This window comes from Epinephelus moara, chromosome 5 (assembly GCF_006386435.1).
Source record: "Epinephelus moara isolate mb chromosome 5, YSFRI_EMoa_1.0, whole genome shotgun sequence".
NCBI classification, from domain to species: domain Eukaryota; kingdom Metazoa; phylum Chordata; class Actinopteri; order Perciformes; family Serranidae; genus Epinephelus; species Epinephelus moara.
Genome location: NC_065510.1, coordinates 34118500 through 34145547, shown reverse-complemented (window position 1 = coordinate 34145547; position 27048 = coordinate 34118500). Strand labels below are relative to the sequence as shown.

The 27048-nt window shown below is 40.0% G+C and overlaps 1 protein-coding gene across 1 annotated transcript in view; it reads left to right on the top strand.

Moving 5' to 3' along the window:
• LOC126389729 (sphingosine kinase 1-like) overlaps positions 1–27048 on the top strand; it is a 55897-nt gene that overhangs the window by 4999 nt on the left and 23850 nt on the right. The window contains exon 2 of the mRNA XM_050043557.1: positions 16770–16919. Coding sequence (XP_049899514.1) covers positions 16770–16919 — 150 coding nt within the window. The remainder of the gene's footprint in view (positions 1–16769; positions 16920–27048) is intronic.

Genomic DNA, 27048 nt, shown 5'->3' with positions numbered 1-27048 from the left:
TAGTAGGCTAACGTTACTCTTATGACTTGCCCAGCTCTCGCTCTCTGTTTATCATGAGACCCCCGCAGTTCCTCCGCCTTCGCCTTCCCAAGGAGACTATTGCTGAGGGAATGTTAGCTCCACACCAGGGACAGAGCCCACCTACACACACAATCACCGGGCTAACTGTTACCATTGCACTGATTACGTCGTGGTTATTAACTGGTGTAATGACAATGCTGAGCTGTTTCGGTGTCGGTGCAAGTTTGTTGGGAATGTTTTGGATGTTAGCCGCTGCTACTGTGTTGGCTCCTGCTCACTGGGTGGACATTGAACTGACTGCCCCCCTCAAGTGGCAACTGTGAAGACTCTTGATCTGTGACCACACCAAGATACCACGTAATACCATCATCGCTAAACTGTTGGCTCACAAGCCTTATTAGAGTCAGGAAACAAACGTCAGACATCTTCCAGAGAGATAAACACAACATTGTGAGTAATTCACAATCATAATGACTTAAACAGGAAATGCAATACTTTTATTTTGCACCTTTTTAAAAGCTTAAGCTTAAAAGCTTAATTATTTGCTTACGTAAAAATGGTATTAAAAAACATTTAATGTTTCTTGTTGACTTGTATGGTCAAACAATATGAATTTATAACTGGCATTTTTCATTATTGTTTTATTAATTAAGTGTATTAATACCAATAATAAAATAACATTAGTCACCACCTTACTAAGAAACCTGTGTGGGTCATATTTTAAGATTTGTTTTATTTGTGTCCTTATTGTGACTGTAGAAACAGTTTGGAGGATACAGAGTCAAACAAAGATATGGGCTCCATACATTCTGCTGCTGGGCTACCTGCCGAAGTGTCACGTTTTTCAGCATTTTTGTGGTCGGCAGCAGCTTCGTTCAGGCTGCATGGGTATTTGGTATCTCTGGAATGTGACGACAGGATTGCTGTTTAAAAAGCAGTCTACAGTAAGTTATTCATTACGCCAGCGGCCTTTTGAACCATACTAAATCATGTTCAGGGGCTCCGCATCCAAACCATTAGTCTAAATGAGGTCAGTGCTGCCTGTCTCCATCAATATTGGTGCACATATCATTGGCCTGACTTCCGGTGTCCTCACAAAGCATCTGTTTTCTCCAGATCCATTTACCTCTGACACGTAGATAGTGTTATACCAAAAAGGCCAACTCTGTTTGACCATTCTTACATCTACAGTATACTGTTAAAATACAAACAGGTGTTGGGTGTGTTAGCACATGCTAAGGTTGCCCAGCATGGCTCTGATAGGTGATACTGTCAAGCTCTATGGCAAAGGGATTGACGACTACGCTTTCATTTTAATGGCATCAATACTAGTCCGCATGCCAATGAACATTTCCCCAAGCGTCTATTAAGACAACAACCTGTCGGTTGGCCCTGGGGCGCTGTTGAGTCGCCTTTGGTGTTGAGAGGGGAGAGCTGTCTGACAGGTCACAGAATACAAATTAATATAGCACGGGAAGATTTTACAGCACTATTGTCAATTTATAGTCTGAGCCGAATGATTATCAGGGATAGGAATTGATAAGATTGTATTGATAGAAATGCTATTATCAGTTCTGCTTATTGATCTGAGTCTTTATCCATTCTCTTATTGATTCCTGTTAAATTTTCTCTGTGGAAAAAAAGGGGGCCCGTACAGGTTTTCAGCATCGAAGCACACTTTATTATCTCTGAGTCTGAACACACTATAGATGAAATGACAGAATATTTGACTACATTTGTTTTCTTTAAGGTTTTTGTTAGTCAAATAAAAAATCTGCTAAGCCTGTATGGCTTTAGTGTTATTATAATGGGATATTATCCTCGACGAGTGTCAAATACACAGCATATTTGTAATTTAAGCTCATGTTGCATAGATAGATGTTTCAGCATATTCCTAGTGTTTCCAACCTTATTTAAAATGATCATTTTACAGATATTACAAGCAGCACTGTTGTCCTGTTTCTAAGTGAAATGAAGCCATGTTTTGACTGTTTCTTCCTCTCTGCCATGACTCCTTGTTGCAAGTTTCCAGCAGCTTAGCAGCATGAGTTTGATGTCATTGTTTTATAGGGCTGTACCTGACTCAGAATTATGTCAGTCGAATCAGACTTGGCTGTTCAATACAAATATTGGACTGTACATTCCTTTTTTCCATATAAAGTTTGAGAGTTTCAGTATTACAGTGAAAGTCATGTAATACAGTAAACAAGCTAACTGCACTAACGACAGATCAGAAATGTACAACAGCATTTTTTGGCAACACAAGATATCAAACAAAAGCCGGAGACTGTATCATGTGTATGAATATGGTTTACTAGTCTGTTTTGTTGTCTGCAAATGTTGAGGAGGACAGGAGGAAGTGCAGTGTATACTTGCTTGTCACGGTCAGGTAGCTGTTGGCTCGAGTCTTTGTGGTGTAATGCGAGGTGACATGAGGTGACACAAGCATCAGTCTTTGTTGGCACTAGTTCTCTGCGTATCAGTGCACTGATCCTCATATATTTCATCCCGGCTCTGACAAATACAGCTGACAGTTCAGATGCATTGCCAAGTGTCTCCTAAATAGTATTGATCCCACGTTGTCAATAAATGGATTCAGTTCAGCTGTGGACAGCATTATCATTATAATGAGTCAGGTGATGCCAGCAGGCAGAGGGGTTACTAGCATTGATTAAATCAATCACTCTGGGTTGTCACTTGGTTTGAGCACTTGGCTGCTGCTTTCGAATGACAGTGAATTACAACACATTACTGATGTGAATTAATTTATCTAGGTTACCTAGATTATATCTGGTCAATCAAACAACACCAACACGCTTGTGATACTACCAGATCAATTCTATGACTGTGCTGATGCTGAGTAAGCTAAGCTGTCTAATAGGTTAATAAATGTAGTAATAGTATGATGTGAATTAATATAATTACGAATTTAAATTTATTTACAAAGATTCTATAATTGATAGTGAGATTAAGTTAGTTTTAGAATGACCAATTACTGTGTCAGGGGGAACTTTGTCATTGTGACTTGTGCTAATGCACTATAGCTGAATAAGGCTATTAGTAAAAGTGTGAAACCATGGAAACGGCAGTGATGGAAAGTCAGATAAGAGGCACCTTATTCGACAGTCTCGGGGGGGGACCCACGTTGCTCTTTTTAGCAGCAAAATCCAGGCCTCTCTCAGCCAGTCAATGCTATTACTAATACATTACCTCTGGCCGAGACAGAGTTGAAGCTGGGACAATGGCTTGTTTGCTCTGTTACAAGCAAAGAGAAGAGATTTATGTTAAGTCCTGTGATTATCTGATGCCTTTGTGATGTAAAAAGGGAGCTTGTCTAATACTGAATAAGAAATTTAACATCTAACCTGTTTTATCTGCGTCCATTACACTGTGATTTAAGATGTCTTACATCCTGTGTTTCCTGGGCTACAAATGAAACCACGTGGGTCATTTGTGAGATCCAGAGAGAGTGAACATTACATGTATGGGACAAACTCAACATGCTGTACATCTCTGGAACTTGCTGCAGAGGAGGTGGAAAGACATGTTGTGTTATTGTTTCAATAGATGAAATTATTTCCCAAATGCATAGTGGTTGTAATGCTGCTGTTATGGCAATGGATAACTTATGAGAAATTCAAAAATTAAAAGCTGCAAAATGTAAATAATTTGATTGTTCCAGTTTTTTAAATGACGTAATTTGCTGCTTTTTCTATAGTTTAACATTCAGCGTTTCTCACATATTCATTTATTTGTGGCGGCCCACCACAATGACAACATCTGCCGCAACATTTTGATTTTCCATTTTTAGAGCTGGACCACTCATTAGGAATGCTGTTGAATTACATATACTTTTTGGTTATTCATTGCACCGCTCTCAGAGCACAGAGTGTACTCTGGGTACAGACAGAGCAGCAGTACATTTAAGTTACAGTGAAACTTTACATTCATCGCACTGGGTCTTAAAGTTGGCTTTCACTGGCCTCTGCAGCAGCTGCTCCTCTCATCTACCGATCTGAGCTGATCAGCTCTGTTCATATCGACTGATCAATTATGCACTCTGCAACTTAGAGTCCGAATTTAGAGAGGGGACACAGAATAAGACAAAGGCACACACACACAAAATGAAAATCTTAAAAGCATTAAATTTATGTCTGATACCTGTAGTCAACCTGTGCTGTGAAAAGTTACTGATTTTTAAGTCAATGCAAACTAAGTGTATGCATGAACATGCTCACTAATATTTGCACATATAATATATACAGTAGGTTTTCAGTTCTTGAGTTATGGTATGTCTTTTAAGCTCTGGGGAGTGTGAACCAAAACTAAGGTACTGGTCATGACAGTGACTACATATTTGTAAAGAGGACGTTCTTTTCAGATGTGTGAAGCTGATAAACCATGTGACTGGTCCATCAAGAATCACACCCTCATGATTAATCAGTCTTGAATGAGCGAGAATGACGAAACTTCCTGATTCTCTTACAACAGAAACCACATGTTTCATTCAGAACAACTTGTTCCTCCTGCTGCTACAGTGGCATAAAAAGGTCTGATGTTATCTGGTTCCAATATCAGCACAGTCCCGTATTTGTTTTTCTCTGGAATATTAGAGGCGTGTGTGTGTGGGTGTGTGTGTGTGTGTGTGTGCGTGTGGTCAGACAGCAGTGGCAGCAGCAGTCCTCTCCCTGAGGACTCCTCCTCATTGGATCCACACTGCGATAGAGCTTGACGTGTTGTCGAGACCTCTGATTCAGCGTCTCTGGAGCTTTCTCCGGCTCTCGGGGCTCACAGCAGCTCTGTGTCTGTAATGACAGTGTGCTGCCCTCTCTCCCTCATACCACGAGCAAGTCTAAATGATGGAGTATGCCAGTAAAATTTGGCCAAATACACTCCAGCCTAAACCCCATCAAACTTTGCTCCCGTCGTTGTGGCAGAATATTTACATCTCAGGCTGGTGGAGGACTTTCTGTACATTATACCACCAAGCGTAGAAAAGCATTCGGTGCTCACCCAGTTTGCTATTCTCAGAAACGGCCTCTCGACTCATTCTATGATACGCCGACAACAACAACAACCACTAATTGACCATTGGGCATACAGAGCAGCTGGTTCACCTCAGAGAAAGTCTGTCTTTGCCTGGTAAAAGAACATGTGGTTGTGGGTTTTTTTATGGTGGGAAGTCAGTTTCCTCCATACGCTGGCACACAGCACTTTTTATATGCATTTAGCTGTTTTGTTTTTACAGTTTGCAGTAATGTCATGTTTTGCTCTCATCTCTCTCCTTTTAAAAAAAATATCATTACTGATAGTAGCAGGAAGTAAACATACAGTTGAACATAGTGCTAACCGAGCTGACGTTAAAATTTAAACTCCAGTTCCCATTAAAAATAATTTTAAACATGAATTTAGTAGCAATATAACCAAGACTTTTGGAAAGTTTGTTTTCATGCAGCCTAATCCGACCCTGCAGCCTAAAATACCCATATGGGAGAGACAGACGGTGGTTACGTCCTCAGCTGTGTCCCTGTCTCACAACATATGCATCTCTTTATTATAATAACAACGCAGGAGATACAGTATAGACAAGTGGTTGACAAACAGTGCAGCATGATTTTAATAAAAACCTCAATGTCGTAAACTCTCCGCCTTTCCTAATATAGATCTACAGCAAGCTAACCACTGCCACCACCATCTCCTCCTCCTCCTCCTTCTCCCTCCACACCCTTTGTGGTTCTGGCTCAGCAGAAACGTGCTGTGTGCCCAAGCAGCTTTCACTCTTTGATTTACAGACAACATTACGGACAAGAGTCATCACTTCGCTGGCACCTACTGCAGTGAGGTTGGTTAGGTAAACAAGGTGTCTTTTAAAGATACAGCCTGTGATACAGCTGTAAGCTGAAGGCTAGTCCAACCAACAAATATGAAAATAGTGTATTACTCTCAAAATGATTGACAGGTCTTTAAATGTTTTTTGATGCATTTCTCCGATCTGTAAGGTTTGTAAAACCCAGAAGTAAAATCATGCCCACATTTCTTTATGATCAAATGAAAAAAACAGAAAATCAAACCAAATCCTCAACTGTATTTGAATGAAGCTGCTAATGAAATAGTCGACAATCACTAATCGTATCCTTAAGTTACAGCCCTTAAGGTTGTGAAAACAATAATCATTACAGGATGTGAAAGGAAGATATAAATAATGTAGTTTTTATTACAATTTACCTGATTGTTGTCTGCTACTGTAAGTGAAAGTAGGCAATATATCAGTGTCAAAATACTCTGTTAAAAGTAAAAGTCCTGTATTCAAAATCGTACTTAAAGGTCTAGTTTGTAGGATTTAGTGGCACCTGGTGGTGAGGTTGCACATTGCGACAAACCCAAACTTCTACTGGGGGCCAAGTGTGTAGGAGAACTGCGGTGGCACACATGAAAACTAGAGCCAGTGTTTAATTTGTTCAGTCTTGGCTACTGTAGAAAACAACATGGCGGACTCCATGGAAGAGGACCTGTCCATACGTAAATATAAACGGCTCATTCTAAGGCAATGAAAACACGACGAGCAACTTGGTAAGAAATGTCCCACAAAGTGCAAAAAAATAATAGATTTAGAAAATTAATTTTTAAAAAAAAGAAAAAACCTAGGTAAAAACTATATTTACAATTATAATCATTACATTTTAAGATTGTGTTACAGAATTATTATAAGTTTTAGCAGTTTTTCCAAGTCATATCATTGTTTATTTGTTTTTCACTTTTTTTTTTTTAAACTAATCAGTTTGTTTTTACTTTATTTTATTTTTTTTACTAATCTCTTGCAAGTTTTGGGGAATCATTTCTTCTTTTGTTGCTCACTGCCTTCTTTCCGTATTTTTGAAAGGAATGAGGCCAATATGCTCAGGTTATTGGTGCAGAAAAAATATTATTCAATTATCATACTTTATGAAAATGAGGGAAAAAATAGGGAGTGCTACACTGGGTTAAAGTAGCTATGTAGTTAGTTGTAAAAAAAAAAAAAAAAAAAAAGCAGGTGCTCTTGGAGGATGGGGCAAATAGTAAAATATAGATAAAAAACAACGACTGGACAGCTCATTCAGTGACACCCTGATGATGACTCTCTAGTTGAAACGTGTTGGTTTATCCATGTATGAATAAAGGATTTTTAATTGCATACTCAAACTTTGTAACTAAAGGTCCACTTATGTGTTTTACATAAGGTCAGAGGTCTGTAAAATACCATCCAAATGCACTGACATAAATAAAAGTAATTTTGCTGTTCTAAATGTTCACTGTACATAGAAACGTGGCATATAAATAATCAAACAACGTGTCATATAACTAAAATTAAACTGTACACATTCTGATACGGTTCATGTGCATGCACTCAGAAGAATGTGGGCACATTTAATCACAGTAGCAACGCTGGTCCGGTCTGATCCACAGTGACTTGCAGTTAGGTCGGGATCCAAACCTTTAGGCTCCAAATAAAGCTCGTCACTATGAATGATATTTGAGTTTAAGATGACCCGTAGCAGAGCTGAACCTCTAATCATGATGGAAACATCCCAGACATTGTGTTGTATCTCTAAATTGCTATCATGAGGTTACAGTTGGTATGTCGTTAACTACAGTGTAAAGCTCGGTTTAGAGGCTGAACACTGCGCTGCAACACGATGACGATCTTGTGTCTGCAAAAGAGGATGTTTTTTTAGAAATTCAGCTGGCTGAATGCAGATGCGCAGAGTGAAATGATGACACAGATCCAACATAAAATTATCATCCAGCAGTTTAAGTCAGCTTCAGCCACTGATAGCAGCTGAAACGTGTTGTTTTTGTGATTATATGTTTTTTTTTGTTTTGGTTGTTTAGTGCTGAACACAAGATTTCTGCCTCATACATCAGACTACAGCAAATACAGACGACCATACATGTGTAATAAAGAGTTGCCCTCAACTGGCCGGGGACAAAGCTAACAGTTAGTAGATTGCGATTGGACATATCTCTCATATTACGGGGGCAGGGAGGGCATAAGAGCCAGGTCAAATACATGTTAATCCATTAATCTCTTTAATGTTGAAACTGGATTCCCTCCTAATGGGTGTTTGTAAAGGCTTAGAGCCCTCATCACCACTGAGACAAACATGTAAGAGCAGTGGGACACAAACCTGTGAGTGGGCACAGTAGGTGGCAGTGGGTGGTGGGGTGCTCTGTCACCATGCATTAGGTCTGTTTTTTATTTTCAGTCTGATGTCCATGACCTGCTGTTATTGTGCAGACAAGAAGCAGGACACATTCTTATGCTGCTTTCAAGCAGTGTCGGCAGAATGAGAGGAACAGAAATGCCTCCTGCTATTCTGACTCGGGAGTGTTCTGCATTATTCCAAGATTGTGCAACCAGTGTTGTCACACCAATCAGATAATCTAGATTTGATAATTTTGCTGTGTCACTCTGAGCGGTTTGTGAAAGCTGCCTTGTGTACACAAGGATCTGTTGAGATTTAGTGGCACTGCACAGTGTATATCTTTGAGAGCTAATATTTGTGTTGACCTCCTCCTCATAAAACACTTTCCAAGTGAATATTTTTCAACATTTTCAATCCTTAATTGTTTGCAGTCATGTTTACAAGCTTGCAGTCTTTTTTCGTTACTGATTTTGCGGGCAGGTTGCTGCATTTCTTGACATTGTACATCCATCTGTACATCAGTAGAATAGTGTGAAACTTTTGACAAGTGAAATCTGATAAAAAAACAACGTACTGCTCCTTTTTTAATACTTAGGCACTTATTTTATTAGTGCTAGTAATGGATTTTATTTAGGTGCAGTTGTCAATATTGGTGGCTTTGCAGCCATGTTTCCAGCTGTTTGTTGACACTTCTGTGGTTTAATTAATGAATTGAGAGATACAGTAGCTGTCAGAAATAGAGCTGCAAAGATTAATCGATTAGTTGTCGACTATTTATGGGTGACCCCAGGCAGCTGTAAGTTCTGTTTACAACCACAGGAAGCAAGCAGTAACCAAGCTCAGTGATGTGTTCTGTGTGTCTGTCTGTTGATCTCCTCTGCTCCCTTTCAGAGCTGTGACGTACAAACACACACACCCCTGACGCACAACAAACAGTGCTGGATGGATTACATCCTATTATAAAATAAGTTCTTACGCAAAGTCAGGAAGACACATTATTTATTTGGCTGTTTCAGAAAAAAAAAAGATTCAACTCGGTTAATGATAAGAAAGATTTAATGAATTAGATTTTATTATGTAAATATGCCCCCACCCCTACAACAATTAAAACAATCACCAACTAAATTAATACCCAATAAATTTGTTTGAATCGCTGATTTTTCGTAGCTTCCTCTTGGATGCGTGCAGTTTACAGTCTGGCACCTTGTCGCTACCTTTTAATGAAGTCCCAACCTCCTCTGAGCTGTTCCCAGTAACACCCCAACCACAGCAGCGATGGTGATAGCCATACCTGGACGCATTATGCTTTAGGGTTGTCAGTACATCCATGCATATCATTCTTGTGAGGGCGATATCTCAAGAACACCGTGAGAGAATTTCTTCAAATTTAGCACAAACGCCCCCTTGGAGTCAGTGATGAACTGAGTAGATTTTGGTGATCACAGGTCAAAGGTCAAGGTAAATGTAATATTTCAAGAACACCTTGAGGAATCTTTTTTTTCCAACTTTGGCACAAACGTTCACTTTGACTGAAAGCACCGATTAGATTTTGGTGGTCAGAGGTCAAAGTCAGTGTGACCTTGCATCCATCTTATTTTCATGAACACATTATCTCCAGAACACATTAAGGGAATTTCTTTTTACCACAAACGTCCACCTGGACTGAAGAATAAACAGATTAGAATCTTGTGGTTGAAGGTCAAAGGTCAAGATCAGTATGACCTCACAAGATATGTTGGCCATAACTTAAGAATTCATATGATAATCATGACAAAACTTCACACAAATGTCAAACAGAATAAAATGATGAAGTGGTGACATTTTATTTTCAAAAGGTCAAAGGTCTACTTCACTGTGACATCATAATATTCTGCATGAAACACTTTTCTGGCCATTATTCATTGTCATATCTCAGGAACAGACAGACATTTGGTCTGATACTGAATTGGTGACACAAATCTTGAAACTGTGCTGCTTGTATAGATCTGTGCTGCCGGGGGAAAGATGTGTGTGAAGCATTCATGTTTCACAGACATGGGTGTAAACTGTATGATAAACTTGACTGTTACGCCGAGGCACACAACCGCGGGGTGATAATTCTAGTTTAATAATTCAAATCATATTTTTTTGTTTTTGTAATTATTGTCTGAGCCACTTGTCATCTCTTCCTACAGTGATTTGCACTTTCAAAGCAAAATGTGTCCTGACAGCTCCTCTCTTCCCTTTTAACTCCCCGAAAGACACCAAATGTGGTCGGAGTGGCACCGGTCCCATCTGAGTGGCAAATTTATGCCGGCTGAGTGGTGTTTTGTGGGCTCAGCTGAGTGTGATGAGAGCCACTTTTTTAATCAAGATTGCTACTTCACTCCTTAATCGCAGATGGTTAATGCTTCGTCATGCTTCAGCGCTGATGGGGAGCAGATTTAAAGGAAGTTGAGTGAGACACCAGTATGACATGCACAGGTCATCAAAATGAGTCACTGTGAGTCAGCAAGCAATGATGGTGCATTTGGTAGAAGAGTGACCATGTAAGGTCATTTACATAACGAGGATGCAACATGCTGAATAATGTTAACATTTTACCTTCATTTCATGTGAAATGTCTGGATGTTGGGAAACAGAAATGCTGAAGTGTAGAAATATAAAACTTTTTTTTTTCTAGAAAGATGTTCTGTGTTATGGTGCTGAGACTGGAGCAAACCCTTTTGTGTAACACTTTCTGCACTCAAGGAAAAGTGAAAGATGTTACATTTGAAGTTTCTGGTTCAACCTTCATCTCTGTGTCTGCTTAATGAAAGCCGACATCCTGCTGAATGTACTGAGCAAAAGTTGTCAGACAAAGCTGAGAAAGCTGTCTGTTCTCAGACTCTATATGCACCCAGATAGCTATTATAGGGAACCTTGACGGAAAATGTGTTTTTTCCGGCTCCTGGGTTTTTCCCTTTCATTTAGGCTGTCATTTCCTATGGCGAATACCTCAGTAGTGATTATTCCATTAAGATCTGGGACAGTTCCCATGCTCTTGGTTTGAAGGGAGCAGATGAGACGTCTGTAATCACAGATCAGATAAATGTAGTTGAGATGCAGAGCGGAGATCTGTTGTTGTAGTGTTGTTTTTCATCTCTTTGTCCCGGCTGCTGTTTGTGAGGATGGATGATTCAGTCAGGTTGCAGTTGCGTCATCCACTTGGTCACTTCATCCAAGGTACTACTTGATTTTTTTCTCTACAGTTGTTCTGTTGAGGCCCATCTACAATACGCTCTTATGTCATAATTTGTGGTGCGGTTGAAGAACTGATAACGTAATTAAGCAGAAACAGACTGTTCCAACCAAGAGATTGGACAAAATTATGTGTCTCTGACCTTTATATGTTTATCAGTAGCAACGTATATCATCACTTCACAATTAGGACTACACCCATCCTTATGTAAACAAACCTGACAACTTATCTGCTGTTTTAAACCAGCCCTCAATGATGAATAAAAACCTGAATTTTCCTTAAAATCCACTGCAGAATGCCCAACATGGTGGGTAAAGTTTAATCGTAGATAGAGAGGGATGTGAAATACATTTATGTTGATTCTAGTGTGCCGTACTCGATGTATGTCACACTTTGGCTCCGTGCCATGACATGGCTGCAGCCGAGCTAATGGCAGAGGAGGAAACCCAGAGCGTGGATGGACAGATGAGCAGATGGATAGATAGTGCCCTCTGGAATGTTTTGAGAAGGGGAGGGGTGGCACACAGGAAGTGGCATGGGGTTAGATTTAGCCAACAAGGTCTGCGTGGGTGTCAGGGCACACAGACAGCAAGGTCAGGGCCTTCAGTGCCAGCTGTCATACCAGCTGATTCATGAGGGCACTTCTGTGGCTTTTCCCTCGGGAGTCCAGTCGTTACGATTTGGAGATGACTCCATAGAAATAGTCATCCTACAGAGAAAGCAGCTGCGCCTTCATAACCCTAAACCATACAGGAAAATGTAAATTTGTTATTTGCAGTTAAAGGCTCAGTTCAGGTATTATTCAACCTGGACCCTATTTTCACGTTTTTGTGTGTAAGCGTCAAAGGGGAACAATATTTTTTGAAACTGGCCCAGCACTAAGTGAGACCACTGCAGCCAGCAGCGGCAAAACACGCAGCAATGTAACCTCTCAGGGTAATTATGCAGCGTCAATTTATTCCCACTAGAAGTGCTTGTTTTTGCCACTGACAGTCTCAGATTATTAATGTAAGTGTCTTACAACATTATAGAAAGGATCCCCGCAGAGGTTGACCTTTTTGTTAAAGAGTAAGCTCCTTTTCGTTTAACCAGAAACAGCCATGGCCAAACCCACCAGACTCCATTTAAATAAACCAGTAATGTAAGTGTGTATACAGCTAGCACATTTTCACATCTAACTGGGTGAATTAAGGGTTTATTTCAACCAAACCAGAGTTAGTGATTATTGGAGCAGTGAAAAGATGAACCAAGATGGCTTTTGTGAGCTTTATTTTCTTTTTATTGACTTTCAATTAAGTGTGTTTTATGATGATAAAATTACTGTTTATTTCAATGGAGTCTGGTGGGTTTGGCAATAGTGATTTTGGGGCTGTTTCTGGCTAAATAAAAAGGATCTCACTCTCACATAAAAAAGGCCTATCTCTGTAGGGATCCTTTCTATAGGTTGTCAGACACTTATAATAACAAGCAGAGCCTGTCAGTGGCAAAACCAAGTACTCTTCGTAAACCTAAACTGCCTGTGTGAACATGCTCTAAGTGGTTACATTGCAGCCTGTTTTGCCACTTGTCTAGCTCAGTACTATAATTACTGAATTGTTGTCCCCATCAGTCACTTAGACACAAAAACATGTGAAAATAGTGTCCAGGTTAAAAATAACAGACGTTAGCCTTTAAAAAAGTATTTATAGCATTACCTGCCTACCTTCCTGCCTTGATGGAAGACTGATGACTGACTCAGGTCAAACTCCAGGTACAAAGGTGAACAAAAAGGTGAGGTGACATTTTTGTGACCTGTTTCCCTGCATTCCAGGATGCAGGGATCATTGGTCTCTTTGCTGGAAGTTAAGAACATTAGCCTTAAAGGAAACCTGCCGATTAGCTTTTGAAACTAGTTAGATGTGCCAATTCCTGCACTCCACTTGCTCCCGCCCATTGTTACTCATTCATCAGCTGTCAGACTTGTTTGGATGGTTGGACTCCCTCCACGCTCACAATGTTTTGATCTTTAAAAAAAAAAAAAATTCCAGCAGACTCAAAACAAAGTGAGAGGAATGTCACTGCAGGGTTTCTGCCTCTTGGGCTGCTTCACCGAAAACGGTTTGTTTTGTGTGTGTGTGTGTTGACAGGGCGTGACATAGAAAACAGTCTTACTAGAGCGTGCCATTGCTACGATGGAGAGGACTCTCTGTACCTACCTGTGAAGTTATCCCACAGCTGCAGCGTGTCAAATGTGGCTGATGGCTTCCCGTCACACTTCTCTCTCCTTTTCTTTGAATTCTTTCCCAGCTGAGATGTCACAAAAACATATTTTAAGGGAGAGGGGGAAAAGGAGAGAAAATTGACAAGTAGTTTGCTTCAAATTTGAGATACAACTCCCTCATCCTCCTTATCACCTCTCTCTCAAACTATCAGCTCCTCCTTAACATGAGCAGTTTTATCATCATACTCTGACTACCATCACATCTATATTTCTGTTTAGTTCTCCCCATCTCTTCTCAGATATTGAATAATGATCTTATATTTTGGCAAGGCACAGTCTTGTGCTTGCAGTGTTTAATTAATCTTTCTCAGGCAGTGAGGGAGAAAAGGCCAAAACCAGCTTCTTCCAGTTCCTCCTTTCTTTAGCCCCATGCTGTGCCTCTGAGAGACTGTAATCTTCAGAGTGTTTTAAAAAGATTTGTGATCTGTGATGTGTGTAAGATCAGTGTTGCCCTCTGAAATCTGTTTGATCCCCATGATACTTTTAACACTGATTTGCATCAACCATGCAGTTAAAAGATTTACCAAAGAGGCTGCTTCTTCTGTACTCCTCCATCTTTGGATGCAAGCAGTGTAGGATTAGTTTTGTGTGTGTGGCGTGTGCGTTGGATGGTGTCTAACTGACCTTTGTTTTTGCTTGTATCTGCAAATCTCCTGTCAAGTCTGTTTGTCTAATGATGAGACAAAACTGCACCTGGGTTATTACAACAGTGAATATGATAAACTAATGACAGCCCATGGCTTGACATACCCTGTCTCCTCCCTCTGACTGTCACATAACAACCCAATCACCAGAAAAGATGTTGGCGTTGTACGTTTCTGCAAACCACAGATATGTAACACTCACACATTACTATTGCAGATGCATTGAAACTTTATGTTTCAGCAGAGCTTTGCTTAACGTGTCAGTTAACATGTCAGTTTTAGGCACCAAAACCACTTGGTTATGGTTAGGAAAAGATCATGTTTTGGCTTAAAATACCCGGTTTTGGTGGCACAATCCTCACTGGAAAAGCAGTGATGTCTCTGAAAAAAACAGCTGCTTTTCATGTCACTATTCCTGCTGGAAAAAAAAGTAGGGGTCCCTAAAAAATTGCCTACATTTGGTGCCTAAAAAGAAGGAAACACAGCAATGGCTCGCTTAAAGACGGTGGGAATCGCCAGAGGTCTCATAATACGATATTATCATGATACTTAGGTCACAACATGATATTATGGCAATATTGCAATATACAATATATTGTGATATATTGCAATTTATTACCCTTTTTCCAAACTGCGATTTATTTTCCCAAAGGACAACTTTGTCAACATCAATTTTACCTCATAAGACAAAGTTTTCACTCTGTTCATCTGACTTTAAAATTTTTTACTGCAGCAAAATGTGATGCAAAGCAGACAGACTCACCAGCATCATAATAAAACCTGTCAGAAATGCTGCATACACCTGACAAGCTGAATAGCTGACAGATTTGTTACATTCTTGTGCTGCATTTTGCAGGAGGTTTGCAACGCTTGCTCCAGTGTGACTTGGTATACTGCTCTAGTTTGGAGAACGTGAGACAGCAGTCTCCAGTCCTCTGTGAGATAATGTGCCGTTATAGTCACATATGAATCCACTGAGCTTGAAGTCCAGGCGTCATGAGTTTATACCACCCTTCCTGCTGTACTCAAAGATTCCTCAACTTTATGCATCACTTCTCTGTAGCACTTGGGAACGGCTGTGTTGGTGAAAAAAACGTTGGGATGGTGATGGACTGTGTTATTTACTTAGCTCTCTCAGAGTTGGATGGTTGTTTTGTCAAGCTAAGTGTGTCCAGTGTTGGTTGATTTTTCAAGTGGGTTTAGCATTTGCTTGGCCGTCAGCGGCTAAAGCTATCTCTGGATGGTGGAGAGTGAGGTAAGCCCTCATGCTCGTAGAATTCCCAGATTATTCTCATATGACACTGCTTGCAAATCGCATAAGTTATGTCCAAGTCCTAAATAAGTCCAGATGTTTGATTTAAACGCCGATGGCGCATTTCTGATTTTTCTCCACTGACTTTCTCCGGTGCCTCCATCTTTGTTTTTATGAACTTCCTGCCAGATGCCACTGACTGAGACCTCTGCTGACCTCAGCAGGAAAAAAAACATCAGCACCATCTAGTGGACCGAAAAAGCAAGCTATTTTGTTATTTCAATACCAAAAGTGGTATTAAAATGTGTATTTGCAAAAATGAATAATGTATATGATAAAAGATTTATACTTGGCATTCATGTATTGATATAACATTGCAATGCAAAATATCGCGATACTATGCTGTATCGATTTTCCCCCCGCCCCCATTAAAGACATCTGGTTTTGTTGTGTTTTGGTCTTGAACAGTGGGCTGCTGCTTGGCAGCAGTCTCGCCAAGGTGTCACACCATCCACCATCCCTTCCACCTCCTGATGACAGAGACAGGTCATATACGACGCCACTTTAGAAATGTTTAATTGATACAAATGATGAGGTGTGCAAATGTAATGTATCCGTGGATACATTACATTACTACTACACTGCACTTAAAAACCCTGGTTGTCTGTGTCTGTCTTTAAAAAAACAGATTTCTTAAACATAACGTAAATTGAAAAAGCTATTTTTTGTAACAAAGGTAAGGGAATTAAAAAAATCAGTTTTGGTGGAGAAACGTTTTTTTTTTTTTTTTTTTTTTGCCCTTGTAATAACTTAAACATGGTTTTAAAAGAGCACACGACATGACAGGGAAAGTATGGCTTTCACAGCAGTGGGCGAGATGAAAGGAAAATCGATTACTCATAGGTGTGCGTCTTTGAATCTAAATATATTAATCCAAAAGTACAGCTAAAACCAGGGCTGGAAATATATCACTTTGAGGTTAAGGTTTCCAAAGCTGAACATCAGGCTGTTGTTAGATTCACACTGTGAGGATAGTCTGTCCGCTCACTGTGCCGCCACTCCATGTGGTCTGAAAAACAAACAAACAAGAACTTTACAGGTTGCGGTGTCAAACAATAATCCAGCTTTGATTTAAAAAATATGGTGCAGTGTTGTGGAGATGTGACCTTGTCTTGTCTGTCCTCTGTAGGGGTGTTGATGAGCGAGTTGTCTCGTCCAAGCCGGATGATGCTGCTGGTGAACCCACAGAGCGGGAAAGGACACGCGCTCACACTCTACAACAACCACATTCAGAGAATGCTCAACGAGGCGGGAGTCACACACACTTTGGTCATCACAGGTGAGTTGGGGGCACAAGTACACACACACACGGTGACATACAGCACAGCATGACAATATAAAGGATACTCAGTAGGGCTGCACAATATATTTTACTGTCATTGCGTTGTCACCTAGCGTGAATAACACGTCGCAAAAGAATGCAACGTGGAATTTGAATATAATAACAACACATTAAATTACATTCTGTCTGTGGGTGCTATTTTGTCTGATACCTGCCATACTGTAACTCTCTGGCCAATCTGACAGAGCCCTCGCTTTTAGCCATTGTCTGATTGGTCAGAATCTGCATGCAAGTGAGGTTTATTAGACTAGTGCTGCTGTATTACTTATTGCTTTTCATTACTATGACCAGATGAGTGCAGGCAAAAATGTGCATGCCAGTGATGAACTGGTGTCTAAAAAACAGCACGTCAGTCGTCTGGTTATGGCAGAGATGATGTTGCACAAACACTGGTATTGTGCAAGTCCAACTCAAGAGCTGTACACTTTAATATCTGTTTAATTATGCAAATTGATATCAGTATTGCGATATTCAATAGTGTTATAGCATATCGCATATTGTCCTCACATTGTGCAGCTGTCATACTTAGTGTTGAGCCCAAAACAAAAGAGTTACGTGTCTAACAGCTTTAAGTCTGCTCGTACTCATTTAAGGAGAATCATTATTTTTTGAAAACTGTGATTTATTATTCTCCCCAAGTTTTTTCTTCAGTTTCACCCACCATGAGAAAATGAGGATGAAATGAAATGAAATTTGCACAGAAGATTTATAAATAAAGATGTTATGGGTTTTTACCTTTTACAAGTGCTTGCACACCCCGTCTGACATTAGTGCAGGGGAAAAAATATTCAGACAACCCTTGTTTTCTGCAGATTTGTGCTTGCAGAATTTAATGTTTATCCAATGAAATCCTTTGTTCTAACTGATGTTATAACTCCCGGTCAAAGCTTGTTTGCTGCCAAAATGGGGAATGTCTTATAAGTTTGATTTCTGTTTCATCCAGGACACGATTAAGATGCTAATGTAGCTGATATGCAGTTGCTCATATTATATGTTAGTCACAGTCTCAAACAAACAGAAGCATATGGCTAACTATTACGCAGAATAATGACATCCGACTGCCAGGTGCTAGTCTGTCATACCTTTATTAAACAGTCCCTCTTCCCTGGTTGGCATTATGCACCATTCCATGCAGCAGTGTTAGTGCATTGGTAGTGAGGGCTTAAGCCCCAGAGAAGAACAAGCCACTCATATTTCTTCATGGACGGGTGATCGTTTGTCAGACCACAGGTCTGATGTTCGGTGCAGCAGAGTGATAAGGTTGGTGAATTACTGACTGGTGTAGTTGCAGACTATTAATCTTTGTAACTGCATGGAGAGTGTATTTTTCAGAGAAACAGGACTGCGGAGCGATGGGTGTTTGCTTTTGGGATTATATTCTCTGTCTGAATAGGCTTTTGTTGTATGGAGTGGACACAGGCACTGTTTAGGAGGAAACTTTTTTCTCTTGATGAGAACAGAGCACAGCAACATGAATAACTGGCACCGGACGCGGTGTGCATAGTTGTCATGTGGAACATTTACATGCCTTTTTTCCGTACTTCACCACATTTTTGCATTGCAGTGGTGTGAATCAGCTTTTAATTTACACCTAATGCACATAAGTGTGTGGGCAGCAGAATAAAAGAGTGGTTAGTCAGTCCATCCGAGGAGGCCGGGATCAGTTCGCTACGAGTCCTCACGTGCTCAAGTGTCCTTGAGCAGGATATATAATCCTTACCTGTTCCACAGGGTTGAAACAAACTGGCCCTAATAAATAAAGAAAATCGAAGAAGGCGTTATCTTCCTGATTGTATTTCTGGTTTAGTTGATTTGCTGGCACACAGAACGAATAAACCTTAAATGACAAAATAAGGTGTTTTCACTTCATCACTTCACACTCACACCCATAAGCCCACACATCATACAGCTCTTGTAACTGTAATCTCATTATAATTTTATCACCTTATCGTTAAAAACATTTTCGAATTATATCTGACCAACACATACAGTAAAGCTGCCTCACACACTATCATCTCACACAGTCACACACACACAGCTCAGCAAAGACCACAATAACAACAACACTTCACCTCCCTCTCTCCCTCCTCTAGTTTAAATCCTTTTCGTGTTTTCATGCTGTCACCATCATTATGCTGATCAACTGCCTCTGACCCATATGCATGCAGATCGGTTATGTAATAAAAATGTGCACACACAGTCAGACACACATATGGATAAAGACACGTCTGTGATGAACGCACACATTTGCACATAATCCCTCTTTTGCCATGATTTCATTTGATACAATCTTGATGCGTTCATCATCATCGTCACTATAATCTGCGCTGGGTGGTAATGATTCCATAGCGCGGTATTAAACTCAATCACTCATCCCATACTGTCGCAGGACAGCTTGATCGTTGCAGTTATTCACTGGAGTTTTCCCTCTTTTATTTTGAGTTTCACCCTGTGTCTTTTATTGTTCATAAATCACTGCAGTGTCAGATAACAGACACAAAAAGTCTTTCATCACAGCGTGAGGTGCACAGACAGACAAAAGAGGACAGACAGAGACGCTCTGGCACTGTGCTGTGGAAAACACACCATAACTGAGCCCTCTGAGATGTACTTTTTGACAAGTTAATCCCCGAGTATACACAAGAATAGATAAAATCCCCAAATCTACATCTACATGAAAGAGCATGAGTGCTGAAAGGGAAATTTGGATAACACAGTGATAGACAATCTCTCTGACAGATAAACTTCTAAAATAAAACTTTGATGCTAATCTCTCCCAAATGGCCCTAAATGACGCCTCAGCAGACGAGTATTAAGATTTTTGTTTTTTTACATGCTGTCTAGTAATTCCTCAACAATCCTAATTGAGCTCCACAGGATGAGAAACAATCCTATTTACATATTTCACTGGAGTCGGATAATTGTGTCTCCCTCGGCTGTGTCATAGCTGAAACCTGTCATGTCTTTAATAAATGATACATTATTACGTCCTGTGTGTAAGTGTGGTGAAAACATTACAGTCTGGAGACCATGTCTGTCCTCTGATGTTGAGAAGATTTGAGTGGGTTTGTCAGGTCACACCTGTCCGTTTAATTATGCCAATACCCCCCGATTTCCTTACTGAAGTACAAATATTTTTGAGTTCGCACCACCTGGACAGTCAGTGACAACGACGTGAGAGTAACTACACTTTTCAACATAAATCTTTTGAGAAGTTGTTTCCACACTCTAAAAAGGATTTGTAACTAATGACTTTATATATGATAAATTAATAATTTTCTAATGCATTAAAGATCAGTTATAAAGCATTAACAACAGTTTTTAGGTTGCCAGTGTTGTGAAAACTCCCTGTGGCTGGTGTTTATCCTTTTCAGCTCCTTAGGTTGTCAGGAAGATCCATCCAATGGACCATTTGAAGTCTTCTGGAAGTGACCATCTGCATCTTATCCATTTAATAAAATGTATAAACATCTACCATGGTTAATTATATTAATGGTGAAAAAACTGACCCTTTATGTTTGCAAAGGGATGGTTCAAAAATGATTTTCACAACCTGGCAACAAAAACGTTGTACTTAAAGGTCTAGTGTGTAGGATTTAGTGGCATCTAGTGGTGAAGTTGCAGATTGCAACCAACTGAAACTTCTCTCATGTGCCAAGCCTGTAGGAGAACTACGGTGGCTGACTCGAAAATGCAAATGGCTCTATATGGAGCCAGTGTTTTATTTGTCCTTTCTGGACTACTGTAGAACAACATGGTGGAATCTGTGGAAGAGGACCTGCTCTGTATATAGATATAAACGGCTCATTCTAAGGTAACGAAATCACAAAGATTCTTATTTTCAGGTGATTATTAACTCATGAAAACATATTTATGAATATTATATACAATTTCTGCCAGAAGATGTCCTTAAATCCTACACACTGGGCCTTTAATAGGGGAGTAACAATACATCGATCTGGACTGATATATTGATTCAGTGATCAGCGATCCAATATTAGCAAAACTTTTCATTATCTTTAAGGTACGCCGTTATCTTGAAATTTCCCACGGCACATATGTGTGACCATTTCCATCCAAGCACAACTCCTTCCTATACATTTAAACAGTGCTAGTGGCCTAGTGCCAGGCAGACAATGGTAAGCAGCCAAGAAAAGACAGTGAGGATATTTACTGATATTGTTTCATATTGTTCGCAGGCCCCAGAATTAAATGAAATTAAAGTCACACTGGCGCAGATTTTGTGATAGCAGCAAATATTTTGTTGTTGTTTTAATATTTTATATATTATTGTATCATTACGAAACTTGTAATTTACTTCTCTGTTACTTCTTGGCTTTTAACCTGCATAACTATTTATTAAAAAATAGTTATATGTCATTTGATGATCCTTTTCATGGCTCTCTAAGTCACCTTACATCACATAAAATCAGCATTAAAACATGCAATAAGCTACAGAACTTAGTTCAGCAATTAATAAAGTCAATAAAAACAAGATGCAGTTGTTGCAGTTAAAGTGAGTAAACTCATTTAAACAGATGGGTTTTAAGAGCAGTATTGTTAATGTGTATTATTAGAAAGTGGCACTGAAAAGTTTTGGCTCAGCAAACTTTCGACACAGCAGACAGCTTGTGCATCAGATGGTCTGAACATTTTATATCCACTCATCAGCATGTGATTATTTATTAGAAGACTTAACATAAATATGACTGAACAGAGAGTCTACCTGATAAAACACACTGTAGAAGGAGGTAGATGGGAGATGGTAGCTGCTGTCTAACTGTGCAAAGCTGATTAAATGATCAAATCTAAAATGATACAAGCCCCTTCACCTTCAGTGAGCTAGACCTGCTCCAGTGTTCAGTTTGCTCGTGTTTGAATGATTTACGTCACATCTGCATGTAATCACATGCTGCTTTTTGCCAGGTGCATCTTTATTCATCTGAAGCAACAGCATCACTTCACTCTGTTTAAGATAAGAGCCAGTGTCGCTAATCACTCCCTGATCGCATTTACAAATTTAACAGTCTGAATAATGCATTCAACAGTAAGAGTGAGATAAAACTTTAATTAGAATCGTGGAGATGGGCTCCAAAGAAAAGTGTACCAGAAAGGAGAAATCCTGATTCAGATGCTGTAGATTAATCTCTGACCCAAATTAACTCGAGAAGCTCTATCACCCACATGAAGCATGCAGAAGAGAAAAACACAAACTGTTTCCCAAACTGCAGCGAGCGAGAGCTCTGTCCAGAGAGAGCTGTTCTGAGGTGTGTCACAGATGTTACACGACTGAATTGAAGAGCTGAAACTGAAACAGTGACATGTAAATTTACTCATGCAGATTTAAACAAACAACAGTTTTGCTTTTCAAGGCAATACAGTTAGTGAGTGACATATATCAGTTACTTTCTGTCTGGCAATTTCACCTCCATCAAGCAGGATTTGAATTGATCCTTTGCTAAGCCCCGCCCCCTTAGTTACTGTCGCTAAGCCTGCACTGCAAATACGCAGTTTACATAACATTAACAGTGGCACATTGATCACTAGAAATGGCTATAAAGACAACTGTCAATGGCAGATTCGGTCGTATAGTGCAGTATGATAGGAAAACATGGTTCAGATTTATACTATAGATGCAGTATAAACAACAGTGGAAGAAGTATTCAGCTCTCTTATGAATACAATACTTTATGGTCCCTCACTGTTACTGTACATTATTATTATATGTTACATCATTGGATTATGATTACTGATAGGTCAACATGTATCGAGATTTTATTAATATAGCAGATAGAGCACTCACTATATTGTTGGGTAGATTAATCCATAAAAGAGGCATCATATATTGTGTATTGATCCGATGTTTGACCTGTGAAATCTTAAAATGCAAAGTAACTCTAGCTTTAAAATAAATGTTATGCTCAAGAATGTGCTTGAGTAAAAGTATAAAGTAGCATGTAATAATATTACACAGGTAAAGCACAAGTACCTCGGAATTGTACTCAGTATTTGAGTAGAACTACTTGGTTATATTATTTTAAACAATATTTAAATTTTACATGAATCCTCGAGGATGAGATAAACCGATGAGTTTACCAAACAGCTAAACTTCCATAAGTCCAATAAAGAGCAGGAGATAGCCACTAGGTTTATCCCAATCTCTAAAATATTAGCATCTAACCCTGGTGCTACACCGGCTCCCAAATGTAGCTTTTTTAAAAGCACATAACACAAAGTGTCCTCATACATCGTTTTTTTTTATGATAAACTATGAATTAAGGCCACATGAATGAGGTTATATACTTACCATAATGTTACAGATGTAAGGTTTAGGCAAGTAAAGTTATTGTGGTCAGTTTTAGGTAAAGAAACATGGTAACGACATACCTTAAAATGACTCAAAGTTCACTCCAAGTCCACACAGTCTCAACACCGGTCTCCTGGTGAAAGTCCTGAGTTTTATGATCCATCCATCACCCCAACCTCCTTCTTTACAGAAGTGTGTCCTTCTTGAATTCCGTCAGCACATTGGTTACATGATCACAACCTTCCCAAAAATGTGGGATATACATGAAAAACTAGCTTATGATTACATGGGATATGAACGAACTTTGGTGCATTACTTTTCATAGGAAAATGTATGAATGGTGCTTGAGAACAGCCTGCATAACAACGTCGATAGCTAACGATATGCTAACTCTTGGCCATTGCAGTAACACTACGTTACCACTGTAGCTAGTAAGCTAGTTAGCAAGACATGCTAATGTTATAATCACAATCAGAAATATTTTATTGATTCTAAATTGGGACTCGTCACAGTTGCTGTAAGCATGGAGAAATGATAAGAAAATAGAAAACAGGAAGTATATAAAAATGTATACATTATGCTACAGCAACCATCATACCAAAAAAAGTATAATAAACATAAATGCAGCTTGTTAGCAGCTCACTTTAGAACACAAAGACACAATGTTTAATCCAGTCTGTACATGTTTATGTTTGTGTTTTTCTTTATTTTTGACGTTCGAGATGACCCTGAGAGCCCCCAGGGGAATGTTCTGAGTAAAGTATAGGTACATTTTCTGTTTCAGAACTGAAAATCTATAATAGCATAAAGCTCATTTGGGTATGAAGAAGAAAAACAAACATTCTGTGGGTCCATGAATCAGGCTCCCATTCATTGTCTATGGAGCTCCAGACTTTAGATCCTATGACATCACAAGTTTGACTTGAGACTTCTCTAGTTTCTGGCTGTAAGAGAGAGTAGATCACAACTTTCTTAGGCCATGGAAATATTGGAATTCTTAATTTAGGTGGTGTTCCTCTTTAAGTTGTTGGATACTGAGTACCTCTCTGAGTAGGACCCCATGTAAGTCATTTGCTAAGCTTCAGTATGATTTGACAGCTGCAGTTTGGAGGAAGCCTTAAGCGAACAACTGGGACCCACCCAATTTAAATTGCACATGAACAATGAAAAGTGTGTTTTATGATAATATGTTTGGCCTTAACACTTGCTAAACAGCATATATATCTGTTGTTTTGTTATCTTGTGTATCATGGCGTATGTCTGGAAGTCTCTTGTATGCGGATGCTAACAACACTGGACAGACTCATTATTGGATCCTTGGCTGTGTGGCAGCTGTGGGCACTGCCAGGGGTGGAGGACAGATGAAGGATGACTGCACTGCTGTGGGAGTCCGATGCAGAGAGAGTGTGTTCGTCTGAGTGTCTGTTAGTGAGTATCTGCATGTGTCCATGTGGTAGTAAAAATGGCACACTGATTCCTCTCAGGCGGTCTCCCTTGCTGCTTAGGCATCCAAAGATGTCTGTCACACAGTATTAATTAAATGAAAACAACATGCTCGTCTTCCTCTTGTTCTCGGACTCATCTGCTCGATAAAAATTACAAATAATTACCAGAGGCGACATATATCCCCTCTAACATCCTCTTTGTGCTGCTCATATTTTCCTGTCTTTATTCTTCTCCCAGTCTTTTGTTCTGTGTTTTATGGCAACGATCCACGTGCTCTCTTAATAAATATCACGGCTCATTTAACAAGGTACATACTGTGGTGGAGCTCTTTTCTGTGCCATGGCCCATGTGAGGATGTAAGGACAATTATTGTATGAACAAGAGCAGGGATATTTAACCGATCATAGATCCTACAAAGAGAAAAGAAATCCTACAAAGAAAAGAATCCAGGAAATTTCAAGTAGCAAAAGACAACTTGACCACTACAGTGGTGACTCAGATCAGTAGAGCGTAAAAACTTTTTGGGATATTTGACCTTAAATTGCCAGAATTTCTGTAATATAACTTTACGCGGCAGACTGAAGCACAAACCTGTCTGGTCTGTGATGCTTAAAAGGGCACTTCCCAATTTTGCACGAGGATCAGTTTACTCATCTAAATGTTGTTTTGATGACGAAACTCTCGAGCTATGGATGCTGAAAGATTGGGATACTTACCACAGACTGTATAAAATAATGGATAAAGCCACTGAGATGTCACCAACTGCTTTGTGGACTGCAGTTTTGAAGCCTGGTGTTTGGCTTTTTCGCCTTCGCCATCTTGGATTTGTGGAGCCGAAGTGTCCGTATTTGGACAAGTGGGGGGAGCTAACTAGCTGCTAGCTTGGTTAGCATGGTGCATTTACAGCTGTGGTTAACTGTGATAATGCTGCTGCTAATTTTCATTAGCAAAAAACAGACTTAAAATCATTAAACAAGATGCACTTAACAGAGGAGCTACATAACCCAGTTCCTTAAATGGTCTTTTAGTGCCACCAAAACACTGAACAAGACTAATGTGGTGCAAAACATTATAATTAACATTCATGAACTGAAAACATATTGAAATGGCAATAGCAACAGCCACAGTAGACTCACAAGTCAGTCTTTAGACGCTTTGCTTAACTAAAGACTGATGTCTTTCTCCCTCAGTTTGTGTTTAGATGGGCAGATACAATTTCAGAGTTTAAAAAAACTCCTTACGTTGCAGAACCAATAGTAAATCCGCAGGGCGGTCCTTCAGTGGCTCGCTGAACTCTTGTGCTCGTAAACACAGTCCGACTGCGTTAAAAGTTTTAAACAAAGTCGCTGTAAGTCCTTCATTTCCACAATCTTGTGGACTGAGCACACGTTTGATAAAACGGAGTTAAATCTCTCGGCATCCATTTTCAAGCTCTCTGTGTGTTTGTTTCCTTGCGGACGAGAAAAGGGGGAGCGCACATTTCCGGGAGGGCGTGTCCTTTTAAAAAATGCAAGAGGCGTTGCTTTGTTGCTGGCCATTTTCTCCAGTGTGTTAAACACACTTTAGAAGGGAGTGTCCCCAGACTATCAGAAGGCGGAGATCTCTGATTGTCTGGTGGCGAGACTACAGCCACAGCTATACTCTGTGAATCTGGGGTTACACACACACATTTTCACCAACGGATGGCACCCACCTGTCACTCAAAATGGCCACATCCTTAATTATGTGTAACTTTGAGCCTTAATTACATTTCAGTCAAGAACACTTTTAGTCACAGAAAACTTTTTTCCATTTGCAGTATGATATTTGGTGGTATGGCTCTGCCTCTCTGGCTTTCATCGGGCCTACGCAGACAGCCTCTGTCATGTGCCTACGTGGAAAGCCTAAGGCGAGAGCACACCTCTCTGCCCTTCCATGTGCAAAAACTGTGGAAAGCCTGAGGCAGAGAGAGCACACCTCTCTGCCCTTCAATGCACCTACATGGAAACCCTAAGGCGGGGAGAACAGCAGCAAAGACCTCCCAGAAACAGAACAGAGCAGCATCAATGACAGACAGAGATGAAATTCATAAGTCAGACACAGCATGAAAAGGAGGAGCTGGGGTGGAGGCGGGTTGCAAAGTGGTTTGCAGGGGAAGCAGCAACAGCAGGCAGGCCAGAGCAGTTTAAATAGGGTGCCCTGAATGAGAGTCACCAATCAGTTGCATAGAAAGGAATCATGTGATCAGTCAGCTGCTTCATCAGTTGAATGGGCTGTTTGAGATCTGCTGATATAGCTGGGATGTGAGCTGAGCTTGACATCCTGTCCTGCCTG